The sequence below is a fragment of the Sphaeramia orbicularis genome, chromosome 14 (genome assembly GCF_902148855.1).
Source record: "Sphaeramia orbicularis chromosome 14, fSphaOr1.1, whole genome shotgun sequence".
In the NCBI taxonomy this organism is placed as follows: Eukaryota; Metazoa; Chordata; class Actinopteri; order Kurtiformes; family Apogonidae; genus Sphaeramia; species Sphaeramia orbicularis.
The window spans coordinates 353363-375292 of NC_043970.1; the positions used below are offsets into that span (position 1 = coordinate 353363).

The 21930-nt window shown below is 38.3% G+C and overlaps 1 protein-coding gene across 1 annotated transcript in view; it reads left to right on the forward strand.

The window, feature by feature from the left end:
• Nucleotides 1-11081: 11081 nt before the first annotated feature.
• The window catches only part of LOC115433202 (probable protein phosphatase DDB_G0282105), a 105564-nt gene continuing 94715 nt past the window's right edge, over nucleotides 11082-21930 (forward strand). The window contains exons 1-3 of the mRNA XM_030154485.1: nucleotides 11082-11087; nucleotides 11807-11940; nucleotides 12049-12622. Of these exons, the coding sequence (XP_030010345.1) occupies nucleotides 11082-11087; nucleotides 11807-11940; nucleotides 12049-12622 (714 nt within the window). The remainder of the gene's footprint in view (nucleotides 11088-11806; nucleotides 11941-12048; nucleotides 12623-21930) is intronic.

Sequence of the window (21930 nt, forward strand, 5' to 3'; positions counted from 1 at the left end):
TAACATGTATTTTCAATGTAGAGAAATGCAGATCAGTCTCAAAACTAATGCGATTCAAGCTAGCAGCAATTACCTTCTGGGCTAATTTTGAAGTAAATTAATTTTATTCTATTGATTTTATTCATCATTGAATTTAGTCTTTTACACTATTTTAGATGAAAACACTTGTAGCCCAGAAGTGATTTTGGAGTATGATTACTCCAAAAGTACACTGTTATGACCGGCTCAGAGTCACAACATAAAGGAGGACACAAAACCAGGTTGAATGCAAAAAAGAAGTAATTTATTAATAAAAAGAAAAACAAGAAAAAACCAAAAAGCAAGAAGCTGTGTGGTCTGCTGGTGAGCTGAGGAAAAAGAAGTCAAGAGAGCAGCAGGAGCTGAGCCCTTTATACAGGCCCAGCCCTCCACTTCCAACAGGTGGACACAATCAGGCTAATCAGTCCATCAGCACAGCTCTGCAAGACAGGACAGTTAAGCAGGCAAACAAAGTAATACATAACACCCCTTCCCTTAAATTGACAGCCACGCTGTCAACATCTTAAGGCATGCGTGAAAGGGCATCAGCCACAATATTATCATGCCCCTTCTTATACCGAATCTCGATGTCAAAATTCTGGGCCATAAGAGCCCATCGCATGAGCCTTTGATTGGTATTATACATGCGATATAAAAAAGGGGATTGTGGTCTGTAAAGACCACCACTGGCTGTGGTGTAGAGCCAACATAAGCCTCAAAATGCTGGAGGGCCCAGAGCATGGCTAAGGTCTCTTTTTCAATGGTGCTATACTTGCATTGAGCTGCAGAGAACTTCTTGGAGAAGTAGCATATGGGGTGATAGATACTAGAAGAATCCTCCTGCAGAAATGCAGCACCAGTACCACTTGCGTCGACCTCCTTCTGCATTATAGCCCTTTTTGTGAGATTCACACGATAGGTGTGCTGCTTAATAGGAGGACAGTCACCAACATCAATATCATGTTGTACTATGGTGGTTTGAGTTGGTACATCAGAAAAAAGTGAGTGATGATTTTCAATCAACTCAATGATGTCACTCTTAGCTGTCCCAGAGAGATGAGACAGGTGAGTTTCTAAATCACACAACAGTTGGGAATTCTTCAACTGAGTACACAGAGCAGGGGAATCTTGTATCTCTAACTCATCATCCTGATGAGAATTTGCAGCACCACAGTTAAAGCTACAGGCATAACCTTAGCTGAAGGAGATGGAGGTACAGCTGATTCACTACTCCTAGCAACATAGGGCTTCAGCATGTTCACATGGCACACACGTGATTAACGACACCTATCAGGCGTACAGACAACATAATCTGTTTCACTCAGTTTTTTGTCAGTCACATAGGGACCTGTGACCTGAACCTGTAGGTTTAGTTCACCTGGTGTTCAGCCTGTAGGACTGAACCAAGAACAGGAAGGAAAACAAACAGAATCTCCAGGGTTAAACCTGTTCAACAGCAGTCTTATCAAAATGATCCTTCATTTTAGATTGTGAACTAGACAATGCCTCTTTTGCTAATGCACAGGCATGGTGGAGATGCTCTCTGAAAGAGCTGACATAGTCCAGCATATTTTGACAAGGATGGGAATTACCAGTCAGCTGCTCACGCAACAACTTCAGTGGCTCATGAACTGTGTGGCCAAATACCAATTCTGTAGGGCTGAAGCCCAGGGACTCCTGAACAGTCTCTCGAATTGCAAAAAGCAGAAATTGAATTCCTTCTTCCCATTCTCTACCAGTTTCAAGACAATAAGCATGCAACATAGTCTTAAGGGTTTGGTGGAAGCGCTCTAGTGCCCCCTGGCACTCTGGATGATAAGCGCTAGAGACCTGATGTTTCACAGCTGACATCTCCAACACCTGAGCAAACTAGACATAAAATTGGTACCCTGGTCTGTTTGAATGACCTTTGGCAAACCAAAAGTGGTACAGAACTTAATTAGTTCTTTTACTACCACCTTGGCTTTGAGGGAATGCAGTGGAATTGCCTCTGGATACCGAGTTGCAGCACATTAAAGTCAGGAGAAACTGGTGACTAGATTTTGACTTGGGCAATGGACCAACACAATCAATGATAAGTCTCTCGAATGGCTCCCCCATAACTGGTATAGGGTGAAGTGGAGCCTGTGGAACCACTTGATTTGGCTTCCCAATTAACTGACATACGTGACATGATCAACAATACTTTACAACATCACTTTTTAAACCAGGCCAGAAGAAATACTTTAATATACGATAATAGGTTTTACTTATCCCTAGGTGGCCAGACAAAACATCATCATGAGCCAAACTCAGTATCTGTGCACGGTAACCAACAGGGACAACCACCTGATGTACAGTATTGCACCCACTGTCCTCTTCAGCTAAGGGAGCCCACTTGCGCATGAGGATACCATCCTCCCAGTAATAAGCCACTTGAGAAGCACCAATTTTGTCTTTAGGTAACACTGCTGCAATACACTTAGTTAAGGAAGGGTCAGCCTTCTGAGCTAATGTCAGCTGCTTCCTACCTACTTTTAATGGAGACTCAGACTGATGACAAGATGACAGGACTGGACAAAAACCTCAACAGTCTCTGCTGTAGTAGATTCTGTAGCCCGTTTAGCTGCACTACACTCAGAAGTTGCAGAGGGACCCACAAACAGACTGTACAACTTCTTCCTGAGGTGCCATGAAAATTTCTGAAAGGTCAACCACATCTTCAACTTTATGTGCCTGAGCACGAGTTACAACACAAGCAGGAAACACTATTGGCATCTGGGATAACTGATCAGTTTGAACAGACTGAGTTCCAGCTGGGTTATTTACAACAATGGGTGCAGGAAACACCTCCCCACCAGCCAGATCATTGCCCAGGATCATATCCACCCCCTCTACAGGAAGTTCAGGGCGAATAGCTACTGCCACTGGGCCTGTAACCAAACCAGACTGCAAGTACACAACATGCAATGGGGCTTTAAGCCATGTCATTCCACAACCCCACACTAAAGCATGTTCACCTGTAGAAGTCTTTTCATAGAGGGGCAGAACTCCCTCCACCAATAAAGACTGAGCAGCTGCTGTGTCTCTCAAAATACGAACCGGGACAAACTTTTCTGAATCAGAGATGGCTACTAAACCCTCCATACGAAAAGGCGCAAAGATATCAGGCTCAAACCCGTCCTCAGTGGACTCAATGGGACATTTTACTACACCAGACCTATCTTTAGTGAATTGATTGATTGCATTCTCCCCACTGGACAGGTGTGGTACTGAAGCTAATAAGGCCACTGGCTTAGGAGCTTTCTGCTTTTTACCGAGAGCATGACAGTCAGCTATGAGATGACCAGGCTTTTTACAGTAAAAACAGACCCTCTGAAAGCTTCCTGTGCTAGAATTAGTAGCCTTTACAGCAGAACCTGAAGACCCAGGACCACCACTGTCAGCTTTAAAATGAGGAAAAACACGGTTCCTAGTCTCACAAGATTTATCATTAAAAGTTACCCTATGAGCCAAGACATACTCATCAGCAAGCACAGCAGCAGCCCCAACCGTGGACACTCGCTGCTCACTCAAATAAGTCGCAACTGCTTCAGGAACACAATTTTTAAGTTCCTCCAAGAGTATGAAGTCACAAAGTTGCTCTTTAGTTTCAGCTTTCTGAGATGTGCACCACCTATTGAGCAAGATTTCTTTTTCAGGCAAATTCAACAAACATCTGCTTCTCAGTCTTTCGACATCCTCTAAAACGCTGCCTGTAAGCCTCTGGAACCAGCTCATAGGCCCACAATATGGCTGCTTTAACAACTTGGTAATCTGCACTTTGGGTGAGTGTTAATGAAGAATAAACTTCCTGTGCTTTACCTGTTAAAACACATTGCAGCAACAGGGTCCAGAAATTTTCAGGCCAGCCAAATGTGGTGGCTACATGCTCAAAATGTGAAAAGTATTTCTCTACTTCTTTCTCTGAGAAAGGAGGCACCAAACTAATGTTACGTCCAACATCAAACCGTGGAGAAGGAGAACCAGTAGACTGCAGACCAGCTGACCTCAGTTCTAATTCTCTCATTCTCTCTTCATGTACCAAATGTAACCTCTCCATTTCAAACTTCCTGTCTTCTCTAGCTTTTGCCTCAAGCTCTAATTGTTTAATTTTTAACTCTAAGTCTAATTCATGTAACACACAGCATAAACATCCTGTGTTAACAGTACATCATCTGTCTTATTGTCAGATACCTGAACAGATTGACTTAAATCTGAATCCTCAGACTCACTCAAAAGCACTCCCTGTTCCACTAGTGCCGTAATTATCCTTGATCTAAGCTCGTCTTTAGGAGAAGTTGATGCAGCTGTGATGTGATGATGCTTTGCAATTGACATCAACTGTGCTTTAGTACACTGAAACAGCTGCCCTGTAGGAGCTTCACAGAAGTTCCTCAGATCAACATCCATACTGAAATCAGAATTAACAAGAATGAGTCCGCTAAGGCTAGTAGTAGTACTGGGAAACCTAAGAAATTTAATAAACCACAAACGTCAAACCAGCCCAACACAATGTAACACGATCACACAGATAAGTGCCACAACACAAAGTGCAATCAACCTCAAACTGGAAACAAACCAGCACAACTCCATATAACACTTCCACACAGAACCAGCATTATGAAACAAAGCGCAGTTAATATCACTACAAACCGACACAAAACCAGAAGTAAGCAATCAAAACTTACAAAAAACCACACTAGGCTGATAACTCCATAACTATTCCCTGCACACAGTATGGAAATAGTATGACTACTGCCACCCTTAAACGAGTCAATACAACTCAAACACTAAACTCTACCCCTCCCCACAGGAAGAAAGTAGATTACACAAAATGTAGTCCCACAAACCATGCGACTACAACAAAAACACCACTCACACAAAAATGCATGAGCACCAGGGTTATGAATGTTCCAGAGGAACACAACTACAGCCTAGCATTTAAACTACTGCGCGCAAAACAAAGTCCTCTAACTCACAACACACGGTGTGAGTGCAAACCCAGGCCAGTACATGACACCACATGCTATTACTGATTGAGAAATTGGCATTCCTAATTAACCTTCTCTAGAGCTTACCTGGTTTCCTCTCTACTTTTACCCTATCTTACTAAAACCTAACTATCTTCATCGGCTTTCCCGGGCACACCAGGGGCCACCCCAGGGTTACCGCTCAAAAACAATAAAGTGGTGAAGGTAACACCAACACCCCCGGCTGACTGAACCAGGTAAACTAAAAAAAAAACCTTACCTCATGTGGTGACACATACATGAACCCGCTGACTGGAAAAAAAACGTGAAAAACAGTCTAGGGGTAAAAAATAAACTGACCTACTTCAATTGGACGAGCCCCCATTATGTTATGACCGGCTCAGAGTCACAACATAAAGGAGGACACAAAACCAGGTTGAATTCAAAAAAGTAGTAATTTATTAATAAAAAGAAAAACAAGAAAAACCAAAAACAGCAAGAAGCTGTGTGGTCTGCTGGTGAGCTGAGGAAAAAGAAGTCAAGAGAGCAGCAGGAGCTGAGCCCTTTATACAGGCCCAGCCCTCCACTTCCAACAGGTGGACACAATCAGGCTAATCAGTCCATCAGCACAGCTCTGCAAGACAGGACAGTTAAGCAGGCAAACAAAGTAATACATAACACACACTAAAAGTAGTTTATAGTGTTTGTGCTAATAGTATATGAAGTACTGATACCAAAATACCAAATTCATGAGGCACTTATTGGGAAAATTTATTTTATTCATCATTTCAGACAAAAAACATATTTGCAGCCTGGAAGGGATTTTGGAGTATGATTACTCCAAAAGTACACAGTAAAAGTAGTTCGTAGTTTTTGTGCTATATGAAGTACTAATACCACATACACTAGATTCATGAGGTATTTATTGGAAAAATGTACTTTATTCATCATTTAATTTAGTCTTAAACACTATTTCAGACAAAAACACATTTGGAACCTGGAAGGCATTTTAGAGTATGATTAGTATATGAAGTACTACTACCAAAAATACTAGATTTGTGAAATACTTATGGAGGAAAACGATTTTATTTCATGTTAAAAGCAGCCTTAAAACCATTTTAGCCAACTTACTTTACTGTAGTTATCAATAGTGCGTATGGAAACCACTAGGGGTGGTTTGACCACAGTGTCTCTGTGCAGGGCCTGGACTCAGCCTCTTTCTCATCAGCCACTACTGCCATCTACTGGTGTAAACAGGTAAAAGACCAGAAACTACAGTACTGTTAAATAATTCAGGTAAATGGGAGTGAGTGCCACACAGCAAAACAACCCAAACTAAAGTAGAACATTACTTACATAAAAGGTTTTGTGGGGGTGGATTTTTAGGGTTAATACGTCTTGGATGCCACATAAATTTTAGTGCATGTTCAGCTCAGACTGGGATGGTGTGCCATAAACTTACACTACTTACAGCAGGGATGTCCAACTCATTTCAGTTCAGGGGCCACACACCGCCTAATATGATATAAAGTGGGCCACACCAGTAACAAAATATAAATAATAGTATAAGAACTTAGAAATAACGTCAACTCTAAAGTTTTCTCTATGTTTTTGAGTGAAAAAAGTCAAATTCACAAAGCACACATTTACAAACATAGACAACAGTATGATATGAAATATGTACGACATTTATGACATGGAACTCACTCTTGAAGATAATTTTGTTTTCACTGTTAACCCTGTAAAGCCTGAACCATTAAATTTTTAACAGAAAATTCCAATTCTTTAAAACTGGAGCCTTTACTGGTCCTTCTGAACAACCAAAAAAAAAAATTCAAATATTAGTTTCATCCATCCATCCATCCATCCATTATCCGGGCTGGGCCACGGGGGTAACAGTCTAAGCAGGGCCGCCCAGACTTCCCTCTCCCCAGACTCCTCCTCCAGCTCTTCCGGGGGGACCCCGAGGCGTTCCCAGGCCAGTCCAGAGACATAGTCTCTCCAACGTGTCCTGGGTCTTCCCCGAGGTCTCCTCCCGGTGGGACATGTCAAGAACTCCTCCCAAGGGAGGAGTCCAGGAGGATCTGAAACAGATGTGTGATCCACCTCAGCTGGTTCCTCTGGATGTGGAGGAGCAGCAGTTCTACTCTGAGCTCCTCCCTGGTGACTGAGCTCCTCACCCTACCCCTAAGGGTGCGCCCAGCCACCCGACGGAGGAAACTCATTTCGACCGCTTGTATCCAGGATCTTGTCCTTTCGGTCCTGACCCAAAGCTCATGACCATAGGTGAGGGTAGGAACATAGACTGACCGGTAAATCCAGAGCTTCTCCTCTCGGCTCAGCTCCTTCTGAACCACAACAGACCGGTATAGCGACTGCATCACTGCAGACGCTGCACCGATCCACCTGTCGATCTGACGCTCCATCCTTCCCTCACTGTGAACCAGACCCAGATACTTAACCCTTAATAGGTAACCATGGTGCCCCCCACAGCTACAGGTAACCTGGGGTCCAGCTAGACCCCAGGTTACCAACAGTGATAAAAACATCTAAAAATGTTATTTTTTAGTCAGTTACAATACTTTATTGCTTATAGTATGAAAGGATAGCAATGAAACGAAAAAATATAACAAAATTGTGCTTTATTTTCCAAATAAATTCTCCTTTACTGCGTGAAGTATTTCCTTCACTAAAGTTAACAGAAAATTTCAAAAAAGTTTCACATGTTACAAATAAACACACTACATTGCTATAACACATTTGCAATACAGTTTCAATAAAGTTTCTCTAAAAACTAAACTGTAACTAAAAACTAAACTAATTACACAATTGGGTCATACTCACAAACAGTCTTCACAGAAGGAAAACTGACGTCATAAACACTATCAATTGATAAATGGTCATCATCTGATTCAGATTCTACTTCTAAATCTGCAAGCTCTATCCTAATATCTTCATCACTTAGAGTTTTCCTCTCAGCCATGGCCTCACACGATGTTAAAATTACTCCAAAAAGATTAAAGCACTGAAGGTTAGCGTTATTAGAAATTTATAATATCAATTATCGATCATATTCTGAAATACCTGAAATGGAAAAACAATAAATCAATATACGTTAAAGGTAACCTGGGGTCACGGGCGACCCCAAAATGTCTGTATTGCCTATATTATTCTACGAGTTAATTTTTTGGTTCCATTTTACTTTTCAGATCCTTATACTAGGAGGGTAAATGAAGTAACACGCACGAGCTTCAAATAAAAACATAGAAAACATAACAAATTAAAAACGTGGGGTCTGCTGGGACCCCAGGTTACCTATTAAGGGTTAAACTCCTCCACTTGGGGCAAAGATTCTCCACCGACCCAGAGAGGGCAAACCACCTTTTTCCGGTCGAGAACCATGGCCTTGGATTTGGAGGTGCTGATCCTCATCCCACTCCAAACCGCCCAGGACACACTGAAGGTCCAGGTTCCATGAGGCAAACAGGACAATGTCATCTGCAAAAAGCAGAGATGAAATCCTGTGTTCCCTCCGGCCCCTGGCTGCGCCTAGAAATTCTGTCCATAAAAATGATGAACAGAAGCGGCGCCAAAGGGCAGCCCTTTGGCACACACAGATGTACGTGGCATTTCTTACTGTACACATGTGAGCTTATAATCATGTCATTAGAATCATAGCATAATCATTTTCAACGCTTCTTCAACACTGTATTTTTTTGCCATCTAAAATACACATGCACACACAAAACATGTTATTGTGTATTTTTTCCCTAAATTGGTCAGTTTTTAGTGAAAATCAGTAAGAAAGAGGACGTTACTCGCAATGGTACCATGGCAACCCCCACCTAGTCATCAGTCATCATGGTACAGTCAGTTGAATATGGGTGCTTCTGTGAAACTGGACCTAAAAACAGGACAGAGGGGATGAAAATTCAAACCAGATGTACAGTAATGTTATGAACCAATTGCGGGGCTAGCGTATGGACGTGGTCAGATACAGGTCAGATAAGAAGCAGGTGTTGTTTGACCCTCAATATGACGACTGGGGCGGGACCCCAGGGGTGGAGACGTCAAGTGAACACCATCTATAAACCATCTATTTGTAAAGCTTCCCCAGGAGGTGAAGCATTCTGGAAGTCCACTTTCTCTGAAACTGAGTGGTCCAAAGCATGGACATTACCACGTAAATACTGTAGTACAAGCCAAATTAGAATTATACAGCTACAGATTTTATATAACGTATATCCCTCCAACGCTATTTTGTCTCGATTTTCTGACATGGAGGAACTGTGTAACTTTTGTCATTCTTGTCCTGAAACTACTCTACACTTATTCTTTCTTCATGAGCACTCTTCTAACTGTGGTCTTAAATTGAAAAACATATCATATCGAAAAGTAATGAAAGAATAACTATAACATTTCAAAATGTAATTACATATTTTGAGCATGACATTCGTAATTTACAATTTGTTGTAAATTTGATCATTTTATTTGGAAAATTTCATATACACAAAAATAAATTTACCAAAACACTCCCAAATTTTAAAATCTTTCTAATGGAATTTGAAAATATTTTAAATCATTAGAATTCATCTTTAACAAAAAAAAAACAAAAAAAAAAAAAAAAAAAAAAGCACTAGCACCCTGGCAATTTATAAAGAATTCTTTAAAACAGACTGAACTCTGTAATGTATTTATTTATTTATTTTTGTTAGATAGGTTTTTTTATACTAGTATTTGTCTATTCTGCTTTGTGTCTTTAAATCTATGCCTTTTTTTTTTTTTTATTTATTTGTTCAAATGCTTTTTCTTTTTGACATCTTGATGTTTGTTCAAAATTTATGTCTTGTATACCCAAATATTTTCAATTAAAAAAAAAAACAAAAAAACAACAAAACAGAAAGAGTATGAGAAATATCCTGCTCTGTATGTTTCAATAAAAGCAAAACAAAGAAGAAACAAGTGTTCAGAGAACGCAAACCTCCGCCAAACACCCTGAACGCTGTGCATGTGTGGATCCACTCTTTCTGTTTCAGTCCAACAGTTTCCAGGTTGTTCCATACAGCAGAAACAGTTGAAGCTTGGTACCAGTCATGTGTCTGTCCAATTAGATTCAATTCACATCAATATTAATTGAAATGGGATGTAAATGGGATTTTCAGTGTTCAGTGTAAATGTCCACAGAGTCCACATTCCACAGTGGATGTGGATAATTTAGTTCCACATACAAGAGATTGTTGTAAGCTACAGGTGGATCCAACTGGAGGAGAATCAGTCATTTTGAATTTTTGATGAATTTTGGAAAATGTCTCAATGATGACAGATGGAAAATTGTAGATGTTGTGACCTTGCTGTGACCTTGAACTTTGTTCTACTGGGACCAAATGGAATGGGTTGGTCCCAGGGCCTAGGCCTATCTGTGGGGAAGATCTGGGAAAGATGGATGGATATGGAAGTAAATCTGTCTCATCAGATTTTGAATTATAAAAACCATTGAATTTCTAGTACTGAATTTTTTTTGCACTGAAATTAAGTATCTGAATTTTTTGTCTCTGAATTCAACTATGTTCATAAATTTAGAATAAAAAAAATTCTGATGCAAAAAATTCAGATCACACATCCACGCTGACCGTCTTCCTGCATCGGTGTCACATGACCAACCTAATGTAACTTGACTGGCTGGCTGACGGTTTGATTTGAGATAGAATCATTGCTTATCCTTGTTGTCCCGGATGTGTGATCTAAATGTTTTGCTTCTGAATTTTTTTGCATCTGAATTTTTTGCATTTGAATTTTTTTTATTCTAAATTTGTGAACATGGTCAAATTGAGAGACAAAAGATTCAGATACTTAATTTCAGTGCAAAAAAAAAAAAAAAAAAAAAAAAATCAGATACTTAATTTCAGTGCAAGAAATTCAGGGCTAGAAATTCAATGGCTTTTATAACTCAGAATCTGATGAGACAGATTTACTTCCATAGTTGGAACAGTTTTCCCATAAAGTTGCCAACAACAAACAAACAAACAAACAAACAACCAACAAACAACACACAAAGCAAAGTGATCACAAGTAATGGAGGTAATAACACTGGGTTACAAAAAAATGTTATTTGCAAGTTGTCTAGGTTTTTTCAACTGAATTGGGACCATTTTGCACCGCTAAATCCAAAAATGACATCTGTTTTTCTCAATCAGGTCAGGTTGTTTTGCTAATTTGATTTGGAAAAATTTGATCTTCTCACAAAATTGATTACATTTTTGTGACTTTATCAGTTGATTTTTTATATAGTTCTCACCCAAAATAAGTTTTAAGAGAAAAAAAAAATAATTTTCTAACGGGATTCCTGTTAGGTACAATGGTGTATTCACCGCAGATGGAGCAGAATACGTCAGGCTTATTTTTGCAAGATCTTCTAGTCACTTCATTCACCTGTAATATTAAGAAAACATTAATCATAAATTGGCAAAAGTCAAATCTTCAGAACTCGTTTATTGCAAGAAATATGAAAGACTTTTGTATCCTATGATGTGAAAATGCCCATAAATGTAAGCAAAAATGTTCAAAAGCCAAAATTATCCTAAATCAGCTCAAAAAACTGAAACAATAAATTTGTTGTTGACCGGTGTAATCATCCACTGCATCACCTGCACCATCTGATCCTGTGTGTGTGTGTGTGTGTGTGTGTCACTTTCAGTCACTTTCACACAGTGTGGACTCTTTGATCCATCTGTGTAAACCTGTTCATGTGATCTGTGTCTGAATCTCTGATTGGATCTCATCCTTTGTCTTGTATTCAGGTGAACTACAGCTCACCTGTCCTTTTAAACCAGTTCAGTGTGTTCCAGGCCCCTCCCCTGGCCCCTCCCCTGGCCCCTCCTCCTGTATTTGCATACAGTGTGAAGCCCCTCCCTCTCTCCGCCTCCCAGTCTCAGTACTTTTGTTTTCCTCTGTAGAACTGGACTGGTTCTTCTGCTGGACTCTTCTAACTGGACTTTCCTCGGCAGAGGTGAACTGAACCTGGACCTGGGGGGTCTACCAGTCCGTTCCGAACCCGCAGAAGTCTGAACCGTAAAAACCCGCCCTCCGCCGTCAGAACTACTTCACAGCTGGTTTTGGTTTTTTTCTTTGGGTCGGATCTGATCCATCACCATGTCGGTCCAAACGAGCCGAAAGTCCACCACCACCACCTACCGGACCATGAACACGGCCTCTGCAGAACCGGGGTCCCCACCACCTACCGGACCGTCAAGGTGGCCTCCTCCCCGGACCCGGTGCCCGCCACCTACCGGACCCTGAGAGTGGTGTCTCCGGATCCGGTTCCGAAGACGGCCACCTACCGGACCGTCAGCGTGGCCTCCCCGGACCCGGTGGCCAACGCGGTGATCTCCGCCGCTCCCGTGTCCCCGATGCCGTACGCGGTGAACGGCTCTTATGAGGGCTTCCGGTACCTGGTGCCGGTGCAGACGGCCGTGCAGCAGCCGTCCTACGTGATGATGCAGCAGCCCGTGATGCAGCAGATGGTGTCCCCGGTGTACCTGCACAGCATGGCCCCCCAGCTGAGCGTCAGCAGCCACGACTCAGACCTCATGTACCGGCGACAGAGCACCGCAGAGGTGAGGCCAGCACAACCGGGCCGAACCGGGCCGAACCGGCACCACCAGCACACCCACAGTTTTATGTGATTACCTCCGACAAAGAGGTTATGGTTTTATTGTTTGTTTTATATTTTTATTGATGTATATACAAGAAAATGAAAGTTTGTTTTTATCCAACTTTTTTGAAAACATTTGAGTATACAATACAAAAACTGAACAAACAAGTTGTCAAAAAGGAAAAAGCATTTTGAACAAATAAGTTTAAGAAAATAACGCATAGATTTAAAGACACAAAGCAGAATAGACAAATAATAGTATACAAAAGTAAATAAAAACATACCAAAAATAAATGAATAAATGCAACAGAGAGTTCAGTCAATATTAAAGAATTGTTTAGAAATACCAGGGTCTTAGAGCTTTTTTTTTTTTTTTTTTTATAGATAAATTCTAAAGATTTAATATAATTTTCAAATTCCACTAGGAAGATTTTAAAATTTGGTCGTGGTTTAGTATATTTATTTTTATGTATATGACAGAAAATGATAGATACATGCCAACACCTTGGCACACTGATGTCAACGTTTACCAGGTTTGTTAACGCCAGGACTTTTAGATTTGCATATTTTTTTTAGGGACAAATAACAATGAAACCTGACAAAGAATACAATGAAAAGAATACTAAGACGTAGTCTGAATAAAAGAATTAAACTGGTGACATAAACATAAGAAAATAAAAAATAAATAATAATTAAAAAAAAAAAAAAGGGAGGGGGAAGGGAATTACATTGTCTCAAAAAATCCGTAAACAGTTGCCATTTATTGTAGAATTTGTTTAAGTTTCCCTGTTTTGAATATCTAATTTTCTGTACTTTTAAAAGGACATAAATGGAGGTTTATTAGAGCATTCAAATGTAGTTATCATGTCCCTTGGAGTTACTGAGATGTGTTTTTTGGTTTTGTTAAACAGAACTTTCTCCAGTTCCCTCCAAAACACGTTAGAGGAGACCCAGTCATAACAGAAGTGCAAAATAGTTTGTGTCATTTTTACAGACGTTACAGTTTGCATCAATGTCAACAAATCTGGAGAGGAAGGAATCACAGGGGCAGATGTTGTGTCAAATCTTAAAATGAATTCCTCTGGTTTTACTGGAGATACAAAATTGAAAGAAGTTAAGTCACGATAGACACCAATCTGTAAGACCTGGAACAGGTACATGATGACGAATGTAACGTGTTGAGTTTACATGATACATGGTCTGTGCAAAAAAACTACTCACCTGTGGAGAGGACACAAATACCAACAACAAAAAGACTGTGTCTGTGTGGACTGCATTAATAAAAAAACCCAAAAAACTATTAAAAGAACAAGATTGAAGATGAGCTTTTAATAAATGCAAGTAAAATGAACAAAGCGTGCACTAAATTAAAATATTTCCCTGTATCATTACTGTACTGTGTTGGTACAAATGCAAGTTTTTAGAGCTTTCTTCCATTTTATTGTCCAGTGTGAACCATTTATTACAAAGTTAATCAATAAGAAATCAAATACTACATTTCCCTGAAATATTTTAACTGTTACATTTTATTAGTTGATCCATTATAAATGTAATATTAACAGGTTACACTTGGAAAGGAGTGTTCACTACACTGTTTCTAGTATTACAGAGTAATATAATTGTGGCTGTACAATACATTGAAGTAAATAATTTAATTAAGATTTTATTTTCACAAAATTATGAAAAAAAACTGAATTGCAAAATTGAGATTTCTTTCTCACGTCGTCATAATGTAGCTGTAAATACCAGACTAATGGATGGAAATGCACATAAACTCTTTTTTTTTTTTTTGCATACATTTTTTTTTTGTTGTTTTGCATATTTCTAAAAATTCAGTCAAGAATTGAATGGAATTGGTTGTAAATCGGACCACAGTTTGTCATGTCTTTTATGGACTGGGATTGGCTCTGTTAACTCACTATATATATATTTTTTAGGAAGTTTTTAATTTTATTTATATCAGTTGCTAGAAATTTCAGGCGACCCCATTTGAATTTCAGGTGACCCCATATGAGGTCCCGACCCCAGGGTTGAAAACCACTGCTGTAAACAGTCAGACTGATAGTAATCCCGCACATGAAAGTCTTCTGAAGTAGTTATATCCTTAACAGTGCATCTGTTGTAAATAAAGCATGTTACAGTGCACAGTAATCTACTGATATGAAGTAAAACAGATCACATCAGTGGTTTAGGAGACCGCAAAAGAGCAAACTGTCTGTGTAGAAGCAGTTTTGGGAAAACCACTGTGATAGTGTACCTTTACAAACTACCAAATACTTCATCGTAACAGCAAACGTAAGTTAGGGAGAAATCCATTTTGGTTAACTGCAGTAACATGACTTTAAAAAGAGGCGAGGTGACAGTATCCAGATGACACTGACAGTTTCTTGGTCTAGTAAAGGTCTGCAGAAGTGTTTTTCAGTCGTTCCTCCTCCTCATTCCAGCCGGTCCAGTGTCAGAGCAGGACAGCGGTGCAAACAATAGAAGTCCTTTACAGCGGTCACATTGGAGCAGCGTTAGCATGTCGCCCACATGGCGTCCACTTCTTAACTCTGACACGGTGCTCTGAGATTTCACAGCCTGTGGTCTGAGATACCGGGTGAATCTGAAGGACACGAGGAGGATGCCGTGGTAATGAAACAGAAATGCTTATGGTGCAAAAACATGTCATCAGTTCATAGTGGATCATAATAAAAGTCAAATCACTAACTCTGTCTGGAATAAAATGAAATAAAATGACAACTCTGAAATAGTTACAGCTGAGAATATGAACACAATAAACCTTAGATAGAACGTATAGCATTTATTTTATTTGAATCTTTATTTCAAACATGTAGACAGTGAAATCAAAACAAAACCAACCAACAAAATATCAGTAATGATACATAAAAGGTTGATAAGTAAACAAAAGAGAAAACAGAAAAAAAAAAAATTAACACGCTTGAAAAGGAGTAGGAAGAAGTAAAAACTTATATACTCCCACCCCCAATCTATTCCCTATGATCTCTATTTAAATGACACAATTATTATTTTATATGAATATCAATATAGTAATAATAACAACAACAACAACAACAACAACAACAACAACAACAACAACAACAATACAACAGTATAACACATCCATATTCCTATATACACTAATATAATGATACCATTACAAATTATCATGATAGTAACTGTAATCTAAAACAATATTGCAATAATTAGCCTTCACATGTTATTGCATGGCCTTCACTGTAGTTGTATAAAAGCACAAATAACTGGAAAAATCATCCGGTTGCTTTTTCAAATCATTATTAATTCTGTAAAACTCATTACAACAAAATTTGCTGTAAATGTGTGTGTGCATTTTAAACCTGAAAACACTCATCACAATCCCAAGAAAACAAAGTGAACAGGAGCTCCAGCCTCAAGAACATTTCCTTATGTTTGCATTGGACGCTTCATTACAGTCTGTGTTTTTTCTCAATTAATGGATGAGTTGTTTTGTCTATAAAAGATCAGATAGATAGATAGATAGATAGATACACTGTAAAAAAATCTGTAATTTAAGAGAATTTTCACTGTTTATTTTACAGATTTTTCCTGTATTTTTAAGATACAGGAAATATCAATGAAATGACAAAAACAGGACTGTTCTTTTACATGTCAAATGTGAAATAATATGAAAAAACTGTAACTGTGAATAACCATAAATTTAAATTTTTTTAAAAATAAATGTTTCTTTTTTCACAGAAAAATTCAGTTAAAATACATTGCAAATGTATCATAATTTCACAAATATTATTTTCTATTTATGACATTAAACTGTTAATTTAAAGTTTAATACTGTAAAAAAATAAATAAATAAACCAGATAAAATTACTGACAATTAACGGTAACAGAAGTATTTGTTCTGTCACTTGAACCAGACTTGTTTGTTAATTGACAAATATCTTGTGTAATTACAGGAGGTTTCACAACAAAAATATGTTGAATAAATGTATTTTTGTGAATGTATAACATGTATAAGCACTGATAAACTGTCCAAATACAGTTTTTATCAGTGGATTGGACAACTGAGTCTCATTGAAAATTATATGTGTATATATATATCTATATATCTAGATCTATATCTATATATATATATATATATATATATATATATATATATATATATATATATATATATGTATATATATATATATATATATATATATATATCGGTAATTTGATTGTTTTAATACATGAAAATATTCTTTATTTAACATTAAAAAGTAAAGAAAAAAAGCAAAATCTCATGTAAAGTTAGGGCAAAAAACTGTATTTTAATTATGGAAAATTGCTGTTTTTTTATGAGATGGGTATTTTTCGTTATTTTACAGTATTTTTTTGGCACCTCTGCTGCTGGAATAATATCGTTTTTTACAGGGTTTTTTTACAGTGTAGATAGATAGATAGATAAATAGATAGATAGATAGACAGATAGATAGGCAGATAGACTGTATTTTGAATATAGGAGACAAAAGAAATGACCACTTTAAACAGGACATTCCAACATATTGAAGAAAATCAATCAACCTCAAAAGAAAAACCAGTGTCACACACTGTATAACTATTTCTTGTGTCTGTTTAACAATACTTTATGTCCGAAAAGGAGTAGGAGGAAGCTGGGTTTATGTTGTCTAACACCAATTTCACATGACTGGGCTAATCAGATAATGTATATGAAGAATAGGTCCGTCATTAAATTATAAAAAAAAGAGAACACTATTACAGTACCATTAACAACTGTTACTGTTGTACTCCCGTTCATTGTCACTATATCTCTGGAAAATAAGGTTTTTATACATCTGATTTCACGCTGATATTTGATATTTAGTTCCATTCTGCTCCACTAAACCACTCCACAACATCACATGCATATCTTTTTCAGATTTGTTGTAGTGAAATTCATATTAGTTTCTGTCTGTAGTCATCACCACCCTCTTCCACCTCAGTTTAATCAGAAAATGTAATTGCACGCAGGAGTAACAAAGCCAGACAATATTCATATTTAATTAATTTAATCTGGAAGAAGAAAGTTGATGTACTATTTTTTTAACACATATCTTTATTACATTTTGAACACATTACATATCTTTTCTGACATTAATTGGTAATATTGTGTGGGTCTCCCCTAAGCATAAACCCCCAGAACCACAAGCCCCCCCCCCTCCAATTGACAGACAATATAACTAATAGTGACGTGGACACTTGTAGAGCTGAAACGATTATCGACACAAAGCGATCCAAAAAAAATCATTCAACCACAGTTCTCCTGAATCTTCAGCTTAGTTTCCTTCATTTCTCTGCTGTTAAACATTGGTTCCACTGTTGTGTTTCACACGGACACTTATTGTGACGCACAAAAGCTTTAATTCAGGAAAACTGCAATAGAATATTTCCCTTCAATCATTTGAGTCGATTAATTGAATCGTGAATTTTTGCATTCACTTCAAGCGCCTAATCGATTAATCGTTTCAGCTCTAAATACTTGTCAACATCCATTTTTGTATGTCTGATACATAATCAAACATCATTTGAAAAAATAGGGGTATGGTCTTACTTCGTTAGTTATGATGATAAGATATTAGGCCTTGATTCTAAACATTTGAGAAATGAATTCCATATCTTGTGGACGATATGACTTTTCTGTTTAATTGTGTATGTGAGCCTTTTGATAGCTCTGCAGGATGAGAGTTCTGCAGTCCATGAATTCAGCGATGGACAGTCAACACTTTTCCAGTGTCTAGTTAAAAGACGTATGTATTAGACCAGGGGGGGTTAAACTCATTTCAGTTCAGTTCCACATTCAGCTAAATTTGATCTGCAGTGGGCCGAACCAGTAAAAAAATAACAATAATATATAAATAACGTCAACTCCAAACTTTTCTTTATGTTTTAGAGTGAAAAAAGTAAATTATATTCTGAAAAGGTTCACATCTATAACTATCCTTTCTGACAATGTGAATAACATGAACAAACTGAAAAAATAAGTGTAATTTTAACAATATTCTACCTCAGTTGTTATTTCCACATGTACATTACAACTTTAGGATCACAGTGGGTCTACAAACACAACATTTAATAACAGGCAGAATATTGTTAAAATTACACTTAATTCTCTTAAGACATTTCAGGTTGTTCATATTGTTCAGGTTATTCACATTTTTTGTGAAATTATACTTTGCTTTAGTGTAAACACATGAAAATACTTACCTTTATAAAGAGAAACATTTGGAGTTGTCATTATTTCTATGTTCTTATGATAGTATTTGACTGGTCCTGCCCACTGGAGATTGAATTGTTCTGAATGTGGAACCTGAACTAAAAGGATTGTTTATATCTTAGTCTAATTTTTGCATTTTCAAATTTATCCAAGGGCCAGACTGGACCCTTTGGTGGGCCAGATTTGGCCCCCGGGCCGCATGTTTGACACCTGTGTATTAGACAGAGGTCCAGCAGCCTACTGTCAGGAGTTCTAAGTGCTGAAGTTTCTGGAATAAGAGCCTGAAAGAAAGCTGATGTCCTTATAGATGACCATAGCTCCTAGATCTAATCATGTCAGCTGTAAACACTGGTGTTTCTGTCCGTTCTAAATCAAACTGTTAGATGGTTTTAGGGTGTTTAAGATCCTGCCCTTTGCAAACTAACCTGCTGAACACATTCTTTTGGCATTACACGCTGCTGTTAGTATCTCTGCCAAGACATAACATGACTTGGATACTGTAATGTGCCGCAGGCTTCAGGGTTTATCGACTGTGTACTACTTGTAGTTTGGCATTATCTGACTCTTCCCGCTCTTAGATTACATTATTCGTGTCTCAGTCTAGTCCTGCACCTGCTGGAGGCTTACCCTGATAGTTAAATAATCACTTCCTGAAAGCCTCGGCCTTTGCCCTGGGCTGGTTTGTTCAACGCTTTCCCTGTGGGTTGAGGTTATGAATGAATGCTATCTGCTCTCACATGTCCTCCTCTGCTGCATTTACACTGATTAGAAAACAGTCTGTGTGGGTTTTGCTTTTTCACTGGTTATCAGACACTTTCTGCTCATGTGCTGTTTGAGGATCCTGCCGTCTCGGTCTTGCCACACCTGTGCTGACTCTGCTGTGGCAGCATTAGCTCATGATTAAAGACAAACACATTCTTTCACCTGGTCGGATCACCTCTGGTATAAGAGAGTCTACTGTTGAGTCTGCTCCTGTCTTCAGCTTTCTTATGTGTGAATACAGTGGCCCTGCTTTATTTGTTTAGTGTCTTATCACAATGTTTCCAAATCAGACACTACCGTATAGAAATACTTCACTCATTTTAGCTTTAAAAAAAAAGAGAGAAAAAAAAAGTCAGAAACAGAAAACATCTGTTCTGAAGTGGACCTGTGCTGGTCATGTTTACCACATTAGTTGTGCTTTGTGTGTTACTTATAAGCAAAAGAGGCGCAAACTCAGTAAAAAATCACTATAAATGCACCACACTGGACCTTTTTATATTGTGAATTACAGGCGGGGATAGAACCTATGGGGAGCAGCCATTGTTGGCCAGAAGTGACGTACCATTGTGAATTCCTGTTTTTTTTTTTTTTTATATATATATGATTAATTTAAACTTTTTCAATCCACAAAACCAAGACATATACTCTTAATGAGTACAAACAAACCAAAACAACAATCACAAAATCAACGTGTATATATATATATATATATATATATATATATATATATATATATATATATATATATATATATATATATATATATGTATTAGGGCATTTGTGACTCCAGATTTTTTCAGATCGACTTATTTGTAAATGAAGTCGAAGTTGGGGCAACTTGTCATATGATGATGTCATCTCACTGACAGAGGAGGAACAACACAGACACACAGCTGTTCAACAATGAACAACTGGTACTAACGTTCACTGGAACATGAACAATGTTCAGTAAAGAGCAGAATAAAAAAGACACAAGCATGAACAGTCCTTCTCAGACATTTAACCAAAACTAAACACAGGCTAACGCCTGGAATTTACTGTTAAATTTAACTGAACATAAAGGTGGAAAAAGTTCAGACAGCGACAGAAAAGACACACAGCATGTTAGAGAAAGAGCGCAGTGTCTGAATGAACTGAATGAACAGAATAATCCAAACCCAGTCTGTCCACAGTATTCTTCAGTCCTGTGGTGCTTCCATGGTTCAGAACATTACTGAGACCACAGTTTAAACAGATCACAGTCACTTTAGTTCCTACTCTGAGTCGTCTGGAAGGAGAGAATAACACACGACTGGTCCACTCCTCCAAAGTAACGTCAACTTGTGACACACACTGACTTTTCAGTTAATGCCTTTATACATATATATATATATATATATATATATATATATATATATATATATATATATATCAGGTAGAGTTCTATGACCTGTTCCAGCTGAAACCTTCTGAACCACTGCAGAACTGACCCATGGGAGGATCTGAACTATTTGCTTCGTTAAATGGAGGCAGTTCCTTTTCTTTTGTCCAGGCTGTTTATTTAACTCCAGCTGATGCAGTCAGTGTCCTCTCATGTCTTTAACGTCACTCAGATCAGTTACCAGCTCTGATCAGGATCATCAGGCTGGTGACAGAATGGTTCAAGAGAATCAGACATCACATTCACACATGGGTTAGACCTCCATAAAGTCCAGACTCTAATGTGGGATGGGATGAAGACTTGATGCAGCGGTCCGATTCTACATCATCAATAACCACAAATTAATGTAACTATGGATGGAACAAATATTATGAACCTTATTGTGACACAGCAGAAGCATTATGTGGCTAAAAACATGTGACAGTGAATGTCTCCTGCAGTCAAAACCAAAGGTGGTGCAGTCAAATATGGCATGTGTGAGTTTTTTTTGGCCAGGCAGTGATTTTTACAGTATTTGATTGACAGGTAACGTACATAAATCACAGTTAAAACTACAGATGATAAATGAGCATGAGCAGCTGTGAAGTGGTGTAAAAGGACTCCACCATTACCATGACTGGTTCTCAGCGCTGTGCCGCTGGTTCATGCAAATTTACTGTTTTGTGATGAGTGAGAAGAGGCCTTTTTCTTGGCAAGTCATGCTCATCTGAAGTCATGAATTTATTTTGACTGTTATTGGCTGTCGTTCAGTTTCGATTTTACCGATGCCTTCAGAGTGACATCAGGGCAGAAAGACAAGTAGTAACATCCTGTTCACATAACGTAATCCTCATAC